Source organism: Hippocampus guttulatus, chromosome 14 (assembly GCF_054856545.1).
Source record: "Hippocampus guttulatus isolate MCC_2025c chromosome 14, RoL_Hgut_1.0, whole genome shotgun sequence".
NCBI classification, from domain to species: domain Eukaryota; kingdom Metazoa; phylum Chordata; class Actinopteri; order Syngnathiformes; family Syngnathidae; genus Hippocampus; species Hippocampus guttulatus.
The window spans coordinates 3,059,516-3,075,964 of NC_141274.1; the positions used below are offsets into that span (position 1 = coordinate 3,059,516).

Sequence of the window (16,449 nt, forward strand, 5' to 3'; positions counted from 1 at the left end):
TTGCCAGGCCGGACAATGAGTGACACATATGATGGAGTCTCATTAGTTTACAGGGCCCACGGTTAACTTTTTTAAAAATCTTTGACAGGATCTCAAATGCCGACCATTCAAACGCGTTAAAGGGGTTATTTATGCAAGATTGACTTGAATATGAATAGCTGTGTCTCTAAAGTCCCTTAAATTGGCTTGCGGTGGCCATTCATTTCCAGTCTGGATGCGGGGCGGGCGGGGGCGGCAGGCACATCTGCTCAAAACATTGCTTGTACTGGGCATACTTTGCCGTTTGGAGAGGCACACACCCGGATGTATAAGTTCCCACAGTTGACAGCACATGTCAGAGCACAAACCAACCATGAAGTGCCTGTAGACAACTGAGACAGGATTGTCTTGAGGCGCACAACCGGAAGGGAAGAGAACATTTCTGCGCCACTGAATGACCCAATGAGCATAGTGGACGTCATGGATGATGTTCGGCACCAACAAGACTCCTCCTTGAGCTGGCCCTCCGTCCAAACTGATCAATGCGGGAGACAAGTCTTAGTATAGTGGATGTTACCAATAACCCAATGGTCTCTCTGGTAGAACTCTAGCATTCCTTTCTAGATAAGGAAGAACCTTCCAGAAGTACAAGCATCTCTTCAGCCATTCACCAATCAGGCTTGCGTGGTAGAGCGGCCAAACGGAAGCCACTCATTGGTAAAAGCCACGAGTTAGCTTGCACGGAGTTTGCCCAAAAGTACCTAAAATACCCAGACACGAACAGACAACATTTTCCGGTTTAATGAGACAAAGATGGAACGTTTTGATGAATGCAGGACATAATTTCACAAGGAAACTTGGCACCGGTCATCACCTGGTTAATACCAACCACTGAAGTGACAGGAATTGGAAGACAAGTCATGGGACTTAGGAAAGATAAAATCTGCTCCAGAGTGTTTTTGACCTCACACTGAGGCGACTGCTCATCTTTCAGTAGGACAACGACCCGAAGCACATGGCCAAGATATCAAAGGGGTGGCTTCAGGACAACTTTTTCAATGTCCTTGAATGCCTGCCCCGACATGAATCCGTGTGAAAATCTCAGAAGAGATCTGAAAATGTCTTTCCACCAACGTTGCCACCTAATTGGCAAATGGGCGAAACTGCTCCAAGATATCTGTCGGTGTGCCAACTTTGTGGCATTATAGGCTAAAAGAGTTTAGACTGTAAGTACTGCCAAAGGTGAATCTACAAAGGATCGAATGATGTGATTTTTCTTTTTTTATAAAGCTTAAAAATAACAATAAAATAGTGTTTAGAATTTTGAACAAAAAAAAAAGTCATTCTTTTGGAACAAGACTGGTACGCTGTGCATTTAACCAAATCGCACATATTGGTCATACAAAAGTATGCTATCTTAATTCTAAAGCATAATGGGAAATGTCATACATAAGCTAAGGTAACTGCTAACGCGTAAACATCTGAATTTGGATACAAACAGTGCAGGAACTCATGGAGACAGAACATAAAACTAACAATTACAGGCATGTATTATCTATGCACTGCAAAAAATAAATATCACTTCTTAATTTTTTTTTAAAATGCTTCAGCGTTAGCAAATGTGCATTGTGTTCCTGGATCTGAATCCACACTAGTTTTAACTGTAAACTGGTTAGGTTTTTTTTTGTTGTTTGTTTGTTTATATGTTTGTTTGTTTTGTCTTGCTAATAAGCTCCTTAGTGGTGATAACAAAATCCACAGGTGTAACAATTCTTGGAAATGCTGGACCTTGTGTGTTGTAATGTATAGCAGTGGTCCGGCAATGTCGCTTGACATTTAGCTGGCGTGCGGCAGGCCCTGCTGCCGCGGTTTGGCCTTCCTTTTTTAGCCGTGCTGTTGTGGCACATTCCACAGGAGGAGATAACAGCGCGGCCGGGGGGCTCGCTCTCCTGAGCCTGCTGGCAGGCGGGGCGGTGGCGTACCACCCAGGACACAGGAAGCGTGGCTCTTGTCGTAACTTACAGACACCAAACAACATCTAACCACAAAATAGTCGACAGTCAGCCACAATGTGGCTTAGCTACATGAAAAGGGGCAAAATGTCAACAGTACTGGTCAACGCCACAACATCACACTTTAAGCTAGCATCACTTTTTCTCATGGCGAATCCTTGGAATGATCATCAAACTTTGATGCAATTATGTGCCCAAATTAGACAGGGATTTTTTTTTTGGCCCATTATTTCACCCTCCTTTCTAAGATACCTTCTTCCAATCGGGGATACATAGTTCCTTTCCCTATAAAATATGAGCCTTGAAGTCTAGCTAAAATGGCAGCTTCAATCCAAAATGGCTGACTTTCACTTTTGAGTATGACTCCTTGAGAACTTTTTGTGCACCTCGTTATGATAGACATGACCAACAAATTTTGTCTCAAATGGTGAGCCTTGTGGTGGCGGGTCGTAGGTGGGTACTTTTTTCTAAATTTTGAGCAGAAGCTACAGACTTACTTGAACAAAATAAAAAAAATAATTCTCTGCAATACTCTTGAAAAAATATTTTCGGGCCTGTGGCGTAACCAATATGAACATCTATGGGTTAAAAACAAACATTTTGCTTTACAGAGGGGGTGGTAATGAGCGAGTTGGGTTGTTTTATTTTCACCGGGATACACAGCGCGCTTCCCAAAATTGCTGAGATTTGAAGCATGTTGAGCATTCAGAATAACAATAGACAAAGCGATTCCAAGAGTCAAATCCCTTGTCGAAAGACCTGTAACCTTGAGCAAGACTCTGAGGTGTTAACATTCCATCAAAGCCAAAGCCATTCCTGTTGAAATTGCTGAATGAGGCAAGTGTAAAGGCACTTTAAATACTTTGAAGCATTAGCATTAGCATTGAAAGCGTTTTTTTTTTGTTTGTTTGTTTTTTAAGGACCTGGGCCATCCTTCTGTTTAGAAAATCAAATAAGGCCCACTGTGGTATAAATTGTTACAATTTAGCCCACAATTGTTACAATTTATACCAGAGTGCACAAATTATTACGATACAATTTTTTAATTATCAGCAATTATAGCTTCCATAAAAAGTTTTTAAAACTTTGATACAAAAGTATTCAAAGTACAGTGTTAATGTGGTTTGGTGCAGGCATACAGTAACACAAATTTGAACCGACTGCTAGGTCAGAATGTGCTGTAGTTCATCACTAATGAACAACACTTCCAGGCCGTAAACGTAAAATAATCAAATGAAAAACACTAAATGTATCTAAACCCAGAGGACAGCTGACCTCAAATCGCCCCTTCATTGTGCTTCCTCGTAGATGTCACTTGTACAGCAAAGGCACATTGTTCACATCACATGATGCTGCCAGCACGTCGCACCGTACAAAGCCACAGAACCACATATGGCTGCGTTTAAACGCGGCAGCGCTCTGCTTCGCTCCGCTCCTCGGCGCACTAAATCGCAGAGCTGGATGCTTCCCCAACAACAATGACAAAGGGCTGTGTTACGCCTGCATCTGTTTTCTATCAGCTGGAGTCTATCCCAGACGTTTGGGTAAACACTACCCTGGACTGGTCACCAGTCCATCGCAACAACCATCACACTGATTGATCATTGAAAGTCATCAATACACCTAATATGCATGCTATTGGACTGTGGCAAGAATCCAAAGTATGTGGGGAAAAATCCATACATGAATGTTGCGGCAGTGCGAAACTCCACCCACTGAACTGAGAAACCATCCAACCATTTTCTATAGATCTTTTATCAGGGGTACCTCATGGACTGATTGGCAGCTAATCACAAGGCACACGGTGGAAAAACCAACATTTACAATCACATTCACACCTCGAGACAATTTGGAGTCTTCAATGAACCTGATGTGCTGTTAAACTTAGCTGAAGACAAACTGGGGACCCACAGGCAGACGCAATGAACTCAGAACAGGTTTATTGTCAGGGCAGAGGGCCAGGTCATGGAGGGAGGAACCAAAGGCAGAAACCAAACCAAGGTGTACTGGTCGGGCAGGCGCGACAGCTGGGCAGCAGAGTATGGCAGGGAAGGTAGATGACAAACTGGCAACGGCTGGCTGTTCAGATTGGCCTTAATGCTGCAGGGGTGAGTGCACCTGGCGAGGGGAAGACTGGCAGGCGTGTCGGTGAGACAGGTACAATGATTGGGGGGGGGGGGGACGCCCAGCCCACACTAAATTAAGCGAAAGGCAAGCAAAAACAGGTCAGAGGGAGGGGCCACACAGTGGCGCACTGAGGACAGACACAACTGATTCTCACATGTGCAAGTTTTTTCAAATATGGAAGAAAGCAGGGCTGAAAATGTAATCCGTTCAGTAGAATGCAATTTTCAAACAGTAAAGGCTGCAAATTGTGGAAAAAACCCCCCCAAACCCTCTCTTTCATTTCAGTTGCTCGGTAGGATTTACAGTATTTTACATACACGGACCGGTATGTCGTGACGGGACACAACTTAGCTTTGAGCGAAGAGGAAATGATCTCAAACCAGTCCTTGCAACTTTTATCATGGGAGGCATGAAGGTATCGAAGTTAAAAACGCAATATTGATTTTTAAAATGCAAGAAAACATTACAATTTTAAAAAAATTATCAAAAAAATAATGAACCGTGAACCCCTCATATCTATATATCTATACATAAATTGATCTATATCTATCCATCCATATAGCTAGATAGATATCAGGGGTGCATGCCAAAAGGGGCCTCGGTATTCACCCTGGACAGATCGCAAGTCACAAGGCGCTGAAAGACAATCATTCAAACTCACTGCTGTGAACAGTTTAGAGTCTGCAGTGAACCGAATATGCATGTTTCAGGAATGAGATTCGAACCACTATTTCACTAACACGAGCGCAAAAGTGAATGCCAAACACTGTCAGTGATCATTGCCCCAATAGCGTCGCTAGATCAACTGCAAATGGAAAAAAAAATGCATGCAACGGCGCGTTACCCGACAGACAGGACGCTTCGGACTGCTGCCTCCCTCCGAGCCCATCTTGCTCCTTGCGTTTCTTGCTCCTCCTCAGGCTGCCAAACCTCTTCATGGAGCGCAGCGGCGGGGCGCGGGCTCAGCACATTACGACACAGCGACACAACAAACGGGCTCACTCGCCTTGGTCACAAGCTGTTTGTCCTTCAGGGGGACGACATGGTGCACTTTTCCTTGAAATTAGATGCAGCGAGTTTAGACAGGGCTGCCAAGTTTAAGGCAAAAGCTGCAAGGCCCCTCTAAAGGTTAATCTTGCACATCCGCGCATATAGAATCCACTGTACATGAAGCTGGACATGACAAGGAATTGAGCTGTAATTTTTGCAGTCAAAACTTGTCCTCCCTAGTGATGTTGACGCCTGCCCCTGGGACCCTCCCACCTATCAGCCGCATTAGAGTCGTAAATTGTCAGGTGCAGCTGTGGGTGGCGTCTCTTTTAATATAGCACCCGCCGGAGGGGGTGGGGGGTTTGGGGGGAGTCCAGCCTGCCAGGGCAAATGGCAGCGATTGGTTGGCGTCTGTGCCCCCCCCCTCCTAACACTGCACCTCCCACCACGCGGAGAGTAAACTCAACCAACGCGTGACACAAGCTGCTTCTCGAAAAGCTCCTTCCACACTGCAGCAGAAGAACAATCAAGCGTGTGGCTGTGAGCTGCTGCTGCTGCTGCTGCGGACATTTGTGATGTCAGCTGTCACGAACTTTTTCTTTTTTTGGGGAGGAGACCTTTAACAGCCCCCGTCAGGTGACAGCGGGGGGGGGGGGGGAGTCCAGTGTGCAGTCAGCTGGTCCATACACTGCAGATGACTGATGATGTTAGCTATGACTTGACTTCAATTAATGTCACATAAGGCTCTCAACACCATCTTCCATTTTCTACAGCGCGTGTCCTTATTCGTGTCGAGGGTGAACTGGAGCTTATTAGAGATATTCGACACCACATTTGTCAGGCCGATAACAGTATGAGAACTCACATTTTGAGTACTCACCGATATCGATATATAAAATGTCATTTAATTAACACAATGACAAAAAAATTGTGAACATTTTTTTTTTCTGATGCCACTATATCAAATTCCATAGCTAATGAAGAAGAGGACTTACTCAATGTTCGATGTTTTTTTTTTTTGCCTTAAGTATCAGTGGCTGGTATCGGCAACCTCCATGAGTGACTGATACCATAAAATAAGGCCGGTATCAGCCCAAAACCAACACTGGTATTGGTACTCTGCCATCCTAAGACCTTATCTCAACTGATTTTTGGGCGAGACGCAGCAAACACCTTTGCCTGGTTGCCAACCAATCACAGGGCAGATATAGACAAACAAGTATTCACATCTATGAACAATTAAGAGCAAAGCTACCATGCATGTTTTTGGAATGTGGCAGAGGAGGCCAGAGTACCTGAAAAAAACCTCACGCAACCACAGGAGCGAAACACGCACATTCCACTCAAGAAGGTCAGACAGAGGCGAGATTCGAACACGGGGACAACTAGACTGTGAGGCAGACGTGCCAGGGCATCGTAATTCAATTCACTACTGTTGAACCTATTCACCACCAACAAAGCTGATTAGAAGGAATCTGTTCAGGGGGGGGGGGGTAGCCATGTCAATTAATGATACATGATGCAGGATTTAATAATATATCTAGTCCACGGTCATTAGCACGGTGCCCTAGTGGTTGGTCGTTTATCTCCTGGATATGTCTTGTACTTCTTATACTCTGAATTTCTATCCCACCCATGACCAAAATGAGAACACTTAAGGGCCAGACCTGAGATTTAAGCCCCAAACCTCATAACTGAGAGGCAGATGAACTAGCCTGTAGGCTACGGCGCAGCACCAGTGGATAATAATTTAACGCTTTCAGGGACAGCGGTTACCACAGTGGACAGCTTATCATGTTATCAGGTTACAGGATGCATGAAAGGTTTAAGACCTTGCATTTTAGTACTAGCTTGGTTTTATCGGTGCGGGTTGTACATCACGCTGCCCTTGAAAGGTCCTTGTTCTGTTCATTTTTGGAAACTCAAAAAAAATGCACAGTTCCTTTATTTACTGACAACAAGCAGCACACTATAGCAACCTCGAGTGAGAAAGAGGAGGGGAGGGAAGGGAAGGAGAGAACAGGAGCGACTGGTCACTTCCAGATAAGGCCAGAAAGACCGACAGTTGGCTTCAGCGCGATGCCACAGCCTCAAAAAGGCCAAGAACATCCTATTTGGAAAAAAAAACAATTGATTCCACGATCATCGTAGATAGTCATCAGACGGCCTGAATAATACTGGATGAAACTAACTGTGTAAGAGATTGTCTACACAAGCTGATAAAATAATTTAAGCTTACAACGCACCCTTGTGGCCAATGCAAGAAATCTACAAGCATGTCCCGCCATTCGAGAGCGAAACAACGGTCAGTGCTTTAATAAGGACGTCTTATATTCACTCGAAGGGCGGGATTTGGATTCGTTTATGTATTTATTTTTTAGCACAAGAACACACAATGCCTTCCACAATTATTGGCACCCATAGTCAAGAAGTGTTCTTGAGCTTCAAACGAATTCAGTGTTTTTATGAATATCAGGGCAAAATAAATAAACAAATCAACGAACAGACAGGAAAATCCAACCCTTAATTCAACTGCATGTATTCAGAATGAAAATAAAATATCACATTATGAAATAACTCTTTTACATGGGACCTCCCTGGCATAACTATGCGCGAAGGAAATAAAATCTCAAGCATTCAATAAGCTTCTGCCTCAGAGCGACTTTGCTTCAACATAACGAACGTCAATGTTTTTGGAATGTGGGAAGAATTCCAGAGCATCAGGAGAAAACTCACGTAAGCATGGGAGAATGTAAGCAAACGCCACACACGAAGCCAAGATTTGAACCCAGAACCTCAGAACTGTGACGCAGACATATTAACCACCACACTAACTGCACTGGGAAGCTGCCTTGGCTGTTATTCTTGCAGTCTCACTTCCTGTAGGTGTGATGCTGCGCCATCCCAACACTTTTGTCCAGTGAGAACATTTTGAGGCTCGGTCGTCATCTATAACAAGCATTAACTTTCCGATAACAGCCAATCGCTCCGAAGAAACAGTGGAAGAATAGTCACTTGTATGAGACAAAAACACATGAGTCATCTTTGCAGAGTTTGACGCTTGGTGTTTCCAGCAAAACAGTCTCCATGCAGTGATGTAACTATTGAGCAAACCAGTGCTTGGAGATGTCTTCCAGTCACAATGAGATGAGATGACTAATGTGTTCAAATAGCGGCCGAACAAATATTTTGATGCCGTGCCCGCCAACGGAATGCCAAACTCGTAGCGTAATCCAACAATTCAGCCTTGCGATCACAGACTGACAGGAAGTTAAAAAAAACAACATTACATTGAAAATACACCAAACCAAATGTTTCCATTTCCTTGTTGACAGAGGAAGCATTTCACACGGCACAAGCGGTCACCTCAAGACTGTGCTCACAAAACAAAGCAGTGGATGTTTTTCTTTTTCTTTTTTTGGCGAGGGAGCCGTATCTTTCACTTCCTTGTTTACGTTTTGTTAGGAGTCAGAAATGCAGCGTGTAGAGATGAAGCGGAGCGATGAATACATACAAAGCGTCACCTGCCAACATTAGCTGCTGGCTAGCTAGCTGATTCTATACTGGTCATGTAGTATGTCGATTTGTATGCATTTTCAGACCGAAGCTGTTTTTCTGTGCAACAGGAGATTTTGATATTCACTTCACACAGGTAGTTATTGTGAGTAATAAGGGGAAAACTTCTTAAAGCTGCTGAAATAACAAGCTAGCACACTTGACATACTGGTGAGAGGGGGCCATGCCAAGAGAAGAAAGTATTTCATACAGCAAACATTGGAGATGAGCGTCATAGTGAGGAGCTAAGTGCGTCCATAAGGATCAACATCAGTTGTCTGGACTTTGTGATGGCGCATTTTCATAGTATATTGACTCAGTTGTATGTATGTAGCAATACTTCCATTTTTGGGCTTACCTCTGCGGGCCCGGGAGAATATTTTGACACTTGCAGGGTTGGTGCCAGATGAGGAGCGGAAGATGCCACTGAAGCTGAGGCGACGGGGGGATTTGGCTGGGGAAGTCTGATAACAGGAAGAGAGGAAGATGTTCTTCGGGGAAGCGGAGCTGGACTTGTACTGCACCATGGCCGACTGCGGACTAGGCGGCGGGTTGGTGGCAGGATCCCCTTTGCTGGGGCTGGCTGGATGGAGGCAACGCTCCCCCTGTAACATCATTCGGATGTACTTTTACGTTGCAGCACGAATGCACGTGGAAGGGTTGTGGGTAGCAAGCACATTGTTGGGGATGTAAGCAAATATAGAAAAGACACATTAAGAAACAACAGAAGCTGCCTGCAGTTTCTAAATGCAACCTGGCACTTCTCCTTTTCACAGATACACAACACTGATCGCTTTTCACAACTGCGCACAGATGTCAGCAGTAGCTCATGTATCGTTGGGCAGTTACATCTCCTTGAGTGCCAATTTGATGTTTTTGTTCGCATGGTCAACAAGGTGGAGAGGATTCAACTAAGTACCAAACTAAAAGAGGGAGGACGCTAGCATTTTGTATTATTGTTTGGCCTTGGTAGCGATCTGTGCGCTATTGAATGTTTCTCTTTGACATTGTCCTTCAATTTTCTGTTGATGATTCATGAGTCGGACAACATTCAGTTCGGCAAAAAAGCAAAAGGCGAGTGTCTTGAAGGTACACAAATTGGTGCTGTTACAGTGATGCCGGAATCATGCTCGAAATAATGCACATTTTTCTATCAGCACTAATCTAACGTGGGGGAGGCCAACGCGCTTACCAGTCAATCAATGTGCCGCCCTTCAATATGAACAGTTTCAAAAAATGGCTTTCTATTTCATTTAAACATGTATTTATGTTTAGTGAAGTCAATAAAGATTCTTTCAAAAGAGGAAAAAAAGGACCTCTTTTATCATACAAGAAATCCTGAAAATATTCTGACCGGTGTGTGTGTGTGTGTGGGGGGGGGGGGGTCAGTTGTCTACAGCCCCATTGTGTGGCTCTAATTTGTTCTAATGAAACCATCACGCCTGAGGAAAAACAACCAATTAGAGACAAAAGGTATAACTCAAGTAGGTCATTTGCAGCATACTCAAGGGCACACAGAACCAGATAACATGATTATTATTATAGTTTTTTATTGTAGATTTTTAGGCTGATGTCGATTCCAATATTTGCCAGCATAAAATTCCAGGAAGCAACTGATCAGTCAATTTATCAAAAAAATATATAATATTTTTTTTGGGGGGGGGGGGGATCCCATAATTCTTACAACAATAACGATATGAATTACAGGAAGAACATGCTCAAGGCCTCAATTGGACGAAATACAAAAATAACCACTTTCTACGCACATGGCGATATACAGTATGAGATGTAATCTGTACAGTTTCTACTGCCCTGAGAGTAATTTTGTGTAAACAGTAGAAGTCCCAACAAGGCTGAGCAGGATGGCAATTGCACAAGGCTGCCCCCGTTCACACGTTTATTTCCCCTTTTTAAAGCAATCCTGTGAGAGCGCACGGCCATCTCGTCTTGTTTGCAAGCAACTCTCACTCGCTGCTATTGTGCAAGAAGATACACAGACCTTGTGAAAAGGGGACGGGGCAAGGCGTGACTCGTGCGGACTGTAAAAGTCGTGCAGTGATAAAGGTATATGGCCATGCTTCAGAATATTAGTAACCAGCGTAAATAGTAGGAAGAGGCTTCTTTTGTTTACCCAAATCAATATCCCATAGTAGGCGGACGAGGTCCATGTATGCGCGCTTGGCGTCAAGTTACACTAAGCCCGAAAGGGTTGAAAGAAAATGAATGACGACAAAAATACAACACAGAAAATAGCATGAGCCGGAAAACAGACTGTGGAAATTCTCAAATTGAATATCCCTGAAGTAGTTTGAGTTGAACTAACATTTTCAAGAAAATTGTCTGTTCACCTGTGGGGTCTCTCCCAATTTAAAAATGGGTTAAGATGTTCAATGTGTGTGTGTGTGTGTGTGTGTGTGTGCGCATGTGTGCGAGCATGCCTTGCTTCAGTGAGAATCTAAAGCAATGGTATGCAACCTGCGGCTCCGGAGCCGCATGTGGCACTTTCATCCTTCTACTGTGGCTCTCTCAGATTTTGGAATGAGCTTATAATTTTAATGAGTTGGTTCATTTGTAAAATTTCACTTTAAATGTGAAGATAACGGTGCTTCTGTAACAATTACATAAAATCTTTTTATAAGTGTTTCTTTTTATTTTTTTCCCCCCCAAAATATGTGTCACAAATGCCGATGTGGGACACCTGGGGCCGAGATTTATTGCTTCGGGAGGCAAGCTCTCGCTAAATCCAAGAAAAGAAAAATTTCTGCCCCCCCCCAAAAAAAGATTCTGTGCCTTTAATACTAATCTGTATTTGAAAAATACTAAATAAATTATTCACTCCTTATAAATTACAATTGTGTGAGAAAAAGAGAAAATACAGAAATTACATTCACCAGGTACAATGTAAATCATGTACATAAGTTTCTTTCAATAATTCTTCGTAAGATACTTTTGTTCTCTTTGCTTTGCCTTCGAATGCCTTCCGCTGTTGTATTTGTAAACGGTTTGAGGCGTTGTGCTTTTGGTTGTGTGAAGCACATTGAGCTGCCATGTGCATGAAATGTATTATATAAATAAAACCGCCTTGCCTTGCCTTTGAGCATTTAAGCATGCCAATCTCTGATCTGAAGGATTAACTTACCAAGTGCCTTGTTTTCTCTGAGGCTTTTTGTTTGCAACCAAAGACGGGTGTCAGTGATGACAAAGTGGGAAGGAAAATAAAACGTGACGATGACTTATTCTGGCTACTCAGTACAATCTGACACAAGTTGATCATCAAATGTTAAAGAAAAATGGAAGTGTGAAGTATTCATGTGAAGGGATTCACCTCACAGGCGCAACAGTATATAAAACGCACCCCCAACAGGAAAATACTGTGAGACAAAAAACTTTGATTATGTCTGAAAGCAAAACAAAAAGGGATCCCGGAGCTCGTGTTCACTTTGGAGTAGAGCACAAACCTCCACCAAGGCCAAAATATCCTAATTTGGATCAGCAGAAAATTGCCCGACTGTTTGGGTATCCGCCTCTTGCATATGCCTGAATTTTGTCATCAAGGTGTACACTTATAAATTATTCACAAATTCCCAATAAAAAATAAATTTAAAAGAGGATTTTTATCCAGATCAAAATGTAAGCATGCTGGAAATTCTTTACCGTGTTTGGGCTCTTAGCTGAGCAACTCGTTTCCACCCGAGGAGAAGCAAATGGCGAGAAATCCTGCATGAAAGCAAAGAGACAAAATGTGCGTGAGGAGAGATGTTGGAAGGCCAGGTGCTTCTGTTTTGACTAAAAGAGCAGCAGACAATAAAACAATATTGCATTTCTGCGCAAACATGATGCATTTGACCATGACTTGGGCAAATAGTTTCCCTCATACCAAAGATACAACTTGACATTCCACACTGGCTGGCATACAGTAGCAACAGAAGTGCATCTGAGAAAACACGTCGACATGATTAGGGGACAAGCTGAAATTGTCTTCTTTTGGTTAGTTGTTTATGTTGTTGTCATGATTTATTGGCCCTGACTACAGCATTTGATACAGTGGACAAGTAATTAGTATTCTGTTGGCTCGTTTGCATCGGGTGGGCATTAGTGGTAGTGCTCTAGAGTGGTTTAGATCCTAATTGGCAGGCAGAACTTTTTGCATTAGACTTGCTTGCTGTGAGTTCCAGTCTGCCCCACCGTTGTATAGTGTTCCACAAGGTTCAATTTTGGGGCCACTGCTGGTCTTACTGGATTTGTTGCCACTTGCATTCCATGTTAGGAAAGCATGGTATTTCCTTTTGCTGCTTTGCGATTGATCAATGTCCTGCTGAGCAAAAAGGACACTTTCTCCTTAAGGCCACTTTTGTCCTTTCTGGAAGAAATCAAAGACTGGATGGCACTGAAATGATTGAACTTTAATGAAAAACAAAAAAACAAAAACAGAAGGTATGACGTTTGGTCCCAGTGACCAAACGTGCATCTCACCCTGCTGACTTGGGCCCCCTGGCGTGTTATCTAAAGCCAACAGTCTTGAATTGGGGTTTTAAAGAGGACAGTGATTTTAAATTGGACGATAGATTTTGGCAGCTGTTATGAAATCCACCTATTTTTATTTATTTATTTTTTAATCTTTGCGAAAGCAAAGCCTCTCTGTTCACAACAGCACTTAGAACCAGTAATTCATGACGCCATTACATCTCCGCTTGATTGCTGTAATGCACTTTATTTTGGAGTCAGTCAGTCTTCCCTCAAGCGTCTCCAGTTGGGACAAAATGCTGCTGCTTGCTCTTCTAACGGGAGCTCGTAAGAGTGAACACATCTGGACTCCTTTCACTGGCTCCCCGTACATTTTAGAGTTCATTGTATGATTATTTTATTTGGTTTTAAATGGTCTTGCACCACCTTACCTCTCTGAGCTGCTTCACCTCAGTGTACCTGCCTCAGGTCACCAAACCAGACGCTACTGGAGGGGACAAAGCAGAGCCACTCTCTATCCATCTTTAAAATTTGGGCTTAAAACACATTTTTATTCTTTGTCTTTCGACTCAGCATTGGTTTTGTGTTTTATCGTGTTTACTGTTTTGATTTTTTTTTAATATATTGTTTTAACTATCTTTGATTTAATACATCTGATTTTTACTTAATGTTCAGCACTTTGTACGCACTTATTGTTTTAAAACTGCTTTATGAATCAAGTTTAGCTGAGTTATTTCCATCAGAACAGCAGATCTTCAAGATGCTGCAATTAAACTGAAGTGTGACGACATTGGCCAATAAAATGGCTTTCTGCCATCAGAGGTACGTTTAAAGTCCACTCTGCAGTGTACAGATGGAGTTCAAAAGTCTCTCCGGGGAATCAGAGGATGTGAGAACAACAAAAGCCCACACACAGAATGCAAAATTGCACTTATTGTCAATTACAAGCAAACCATAAAGTTCAGTAAATAACTAATGAGACACAACATTAGCTATAGGGGTTGAATTTACACTTTTAGGATATATTATATATAGATAGATAGATAGATAGATAGATAGATAGATAGATAGATAGATAGATAGATAGATATACACACACACACACACATAAATAAATTTATTTATTTTGATTTTTCGGGTGGGTCCATTTTAAAAGGCTCCTACTTCTCAGGTGTTATAAAAACACCATTATAAAAACACTTGAGGCGTGCTTTCATCCAAAAAAAACCCACAGAATGAAGAACTAGAGCGAACTTTGCACTTGGACCAGACCAAGGCCAGGCCGATATAATCAGCTGATACTGTATTACCTTTGTTGATTTTTTTTGTTTAACACATGAACACATTACAACAAATGTTCTGCCTATAATTTATATCTCTAGTGTAGTAAGCATTAAGGTACACGAAAAAATAATTGAATATATATTGTTATATTAATCCACCGATAAATCAATTATGTAAATGTCATTCTGCCAAATGTCGTAATCTGCATCGCCTCATTAAATCTTAATCAGTCAGGCCCTACATTGCACATAATTTAGCCAACTGGAGGTTCACTCGTTTTTTTTTAAGGGGGACATGCCTGTCTCATGAAAATGAGCAATCAGCTTTTGTCACCGTCTCGACCAGGGGAGGGAGTAAGCAGCTTCTTCAATCGTGACTGAGTGTCATTCAAAATGATCATCTTTATGAAGGATTTTTTTAAATTATTAAATACAACTGCTTTGTTTGAAACCATTTAAACCAAGGATGGAGAACCTCCAGCACAGGAGAGCTTTTTGATGTGGTCCACAATGCAATTATTGGACAAAAATTTATAAATAATAAAACGGTCGCTGGGTGTAAACAAACAGCAACCTATATATTAACTTTGCTCGCTGCAATTGATTGTACTAGAGTGGCAATGATGTCGAAAAGGAACACACACGTTTCAGAATGTCGATCAAAGCCAAACGTCGCGTGCACTCCCGCTGGCAATTAATTAGCCGATGCCCTATTTTACAACAGGCAAACGGCAAAGTACACTTGAACGACTTACGGGCATGTTAATACGCAGACTTCTCCTCCTCTTCGGCAGTTTCTTGGAGCCTCCCTTATTGCTGGGCTCCATCAACGTGCTCCCCATTTTCCCAAGCAAATGTGTGCCGCCGGGTAAAAGGCTGAATCACCACTGCAGAACATCAACAAACCTCCTCGGAGCGGAATTAGTGGACAGGTCACCGAAGTGTCGGGACAGTTGCTGCTGCTCCACCAGGAAGTAGGCTGGACCCGTCGGCAGAGGCAGGGCACCCTTCGACGAATGGCTTTCGACCGCCGCTCGTTTACAGGCGTTACGGTAAAAGAGCTGGGGAGGAAAATCAAAACACGGCTATCGGCGACCCTAGTTTATATATAAAAAAATGTGATGTGAGTTTTAATTGACCCGCATGGACCCAACCCATTCATATTTGCCTGCTAAAATGAATTTAAATTAATGCCTTCATCAATTCAAGCCTTTTAAAAACCTGACAATTTATGTAATCCGATTATTAATGATGACAAATGCACGCTATGTAATTTATAAAAAAAGATACAGTCATGCCATTAATAAACCAAATGTAAACGATTTTTCTTGTTACACTTTCTGGGCATAGATTACTAAACTGTGGGTACATATTTAGTTAGATAAGCATGTTTTTTTTTCTCATCACACACGACACAATCAGTCCGATTTTCGGTTTAAAAAATACAACAATTTTAACGTGATGCTATCACATGTTTCACCCGCAGATGTCACTAAAACCACCAACAAAGAATAACGTCTAACTAGAAAGGCATGAAAACAAAGTTCTCCTACACTGTGAATCATCAGCATTCAACCTGGTGGCCAGGCTTCAATAATAAAATCAGATTCAATATGAAAAATCTTATGTACCTTCAATTAGAAGTTTAGGATTGTGACCTTGCCGTGTCCTATACAAGAACATTGTTTATCCCTTTTCGGATTATGCGGCGCCAGTGAAGAGGACAGATATCTTTTGCAAGATGTACAAATCAAGGACAGATAATCTATATTCTCTGGACACAACATAAGGTACAACTGACTGCCTCGCTACATCGCAATTTTTCAAAGAACAGCTGTATATATATTCTTTTTCTGGGAATTATGCCTAAAAACAAGGGAGGCAGAACCTTAAACTCAGGTTGAACGAGGTTTGTTTTTTTTGTGTGTATCTGAAAGTGAACACCACATAACACAAAATGTATTGTATATTAATTACCAACTCTGAACAAACAATACAAGTGATTTGCTGTGGTGACGCCTGATGGAACAGGCCAAAAG

At 42.3% G+C, this 16,449-nt stretch overlaps 1 protein-coding gene across 3 annotated transcripts in view; it reads right to left on the bottom strand.

Moving 5' to 3' along the window:
• Positions 1-15,384, bottom strand: part of prkag2b (protein kinase, AMP-activated, gamma 2 non-catalytic subunit b) — a 31,985-nt gene extending 16,601 nt beyond the window's left edge. For 2 of the 3 annotated variants that reach the window (XR_015102801.1, XM_086128785.1), the window contains exons 1-3: positions 15,166-15,384; positions 12,318-12,380; positions 9,022-9,268 (exon numbers count right to left, since the gene is read on the bottom strand). Coding sequence is in view for 2 of the 3 variants with exons in the window: in XM_086128785.1 (XP_085984911.1) it covers positions 9,022-9,268; positions 12,318-12,380; positions 15,166-15,252 (397 nt within the window). In the remaining variant the exon portion in view is untranslated. Of the gene's footprint in view, positions 1-4,962; positions 5,396-9,021; positions 9,269-12,317; positions 12,381-15,165 lie in introns of those variants that run through there. The other variant, XM_086128786.1, reaches the window with a different exon arrangement.
• Positions 15,385-16,449: the final 1,065 nt, after the last annotated feature.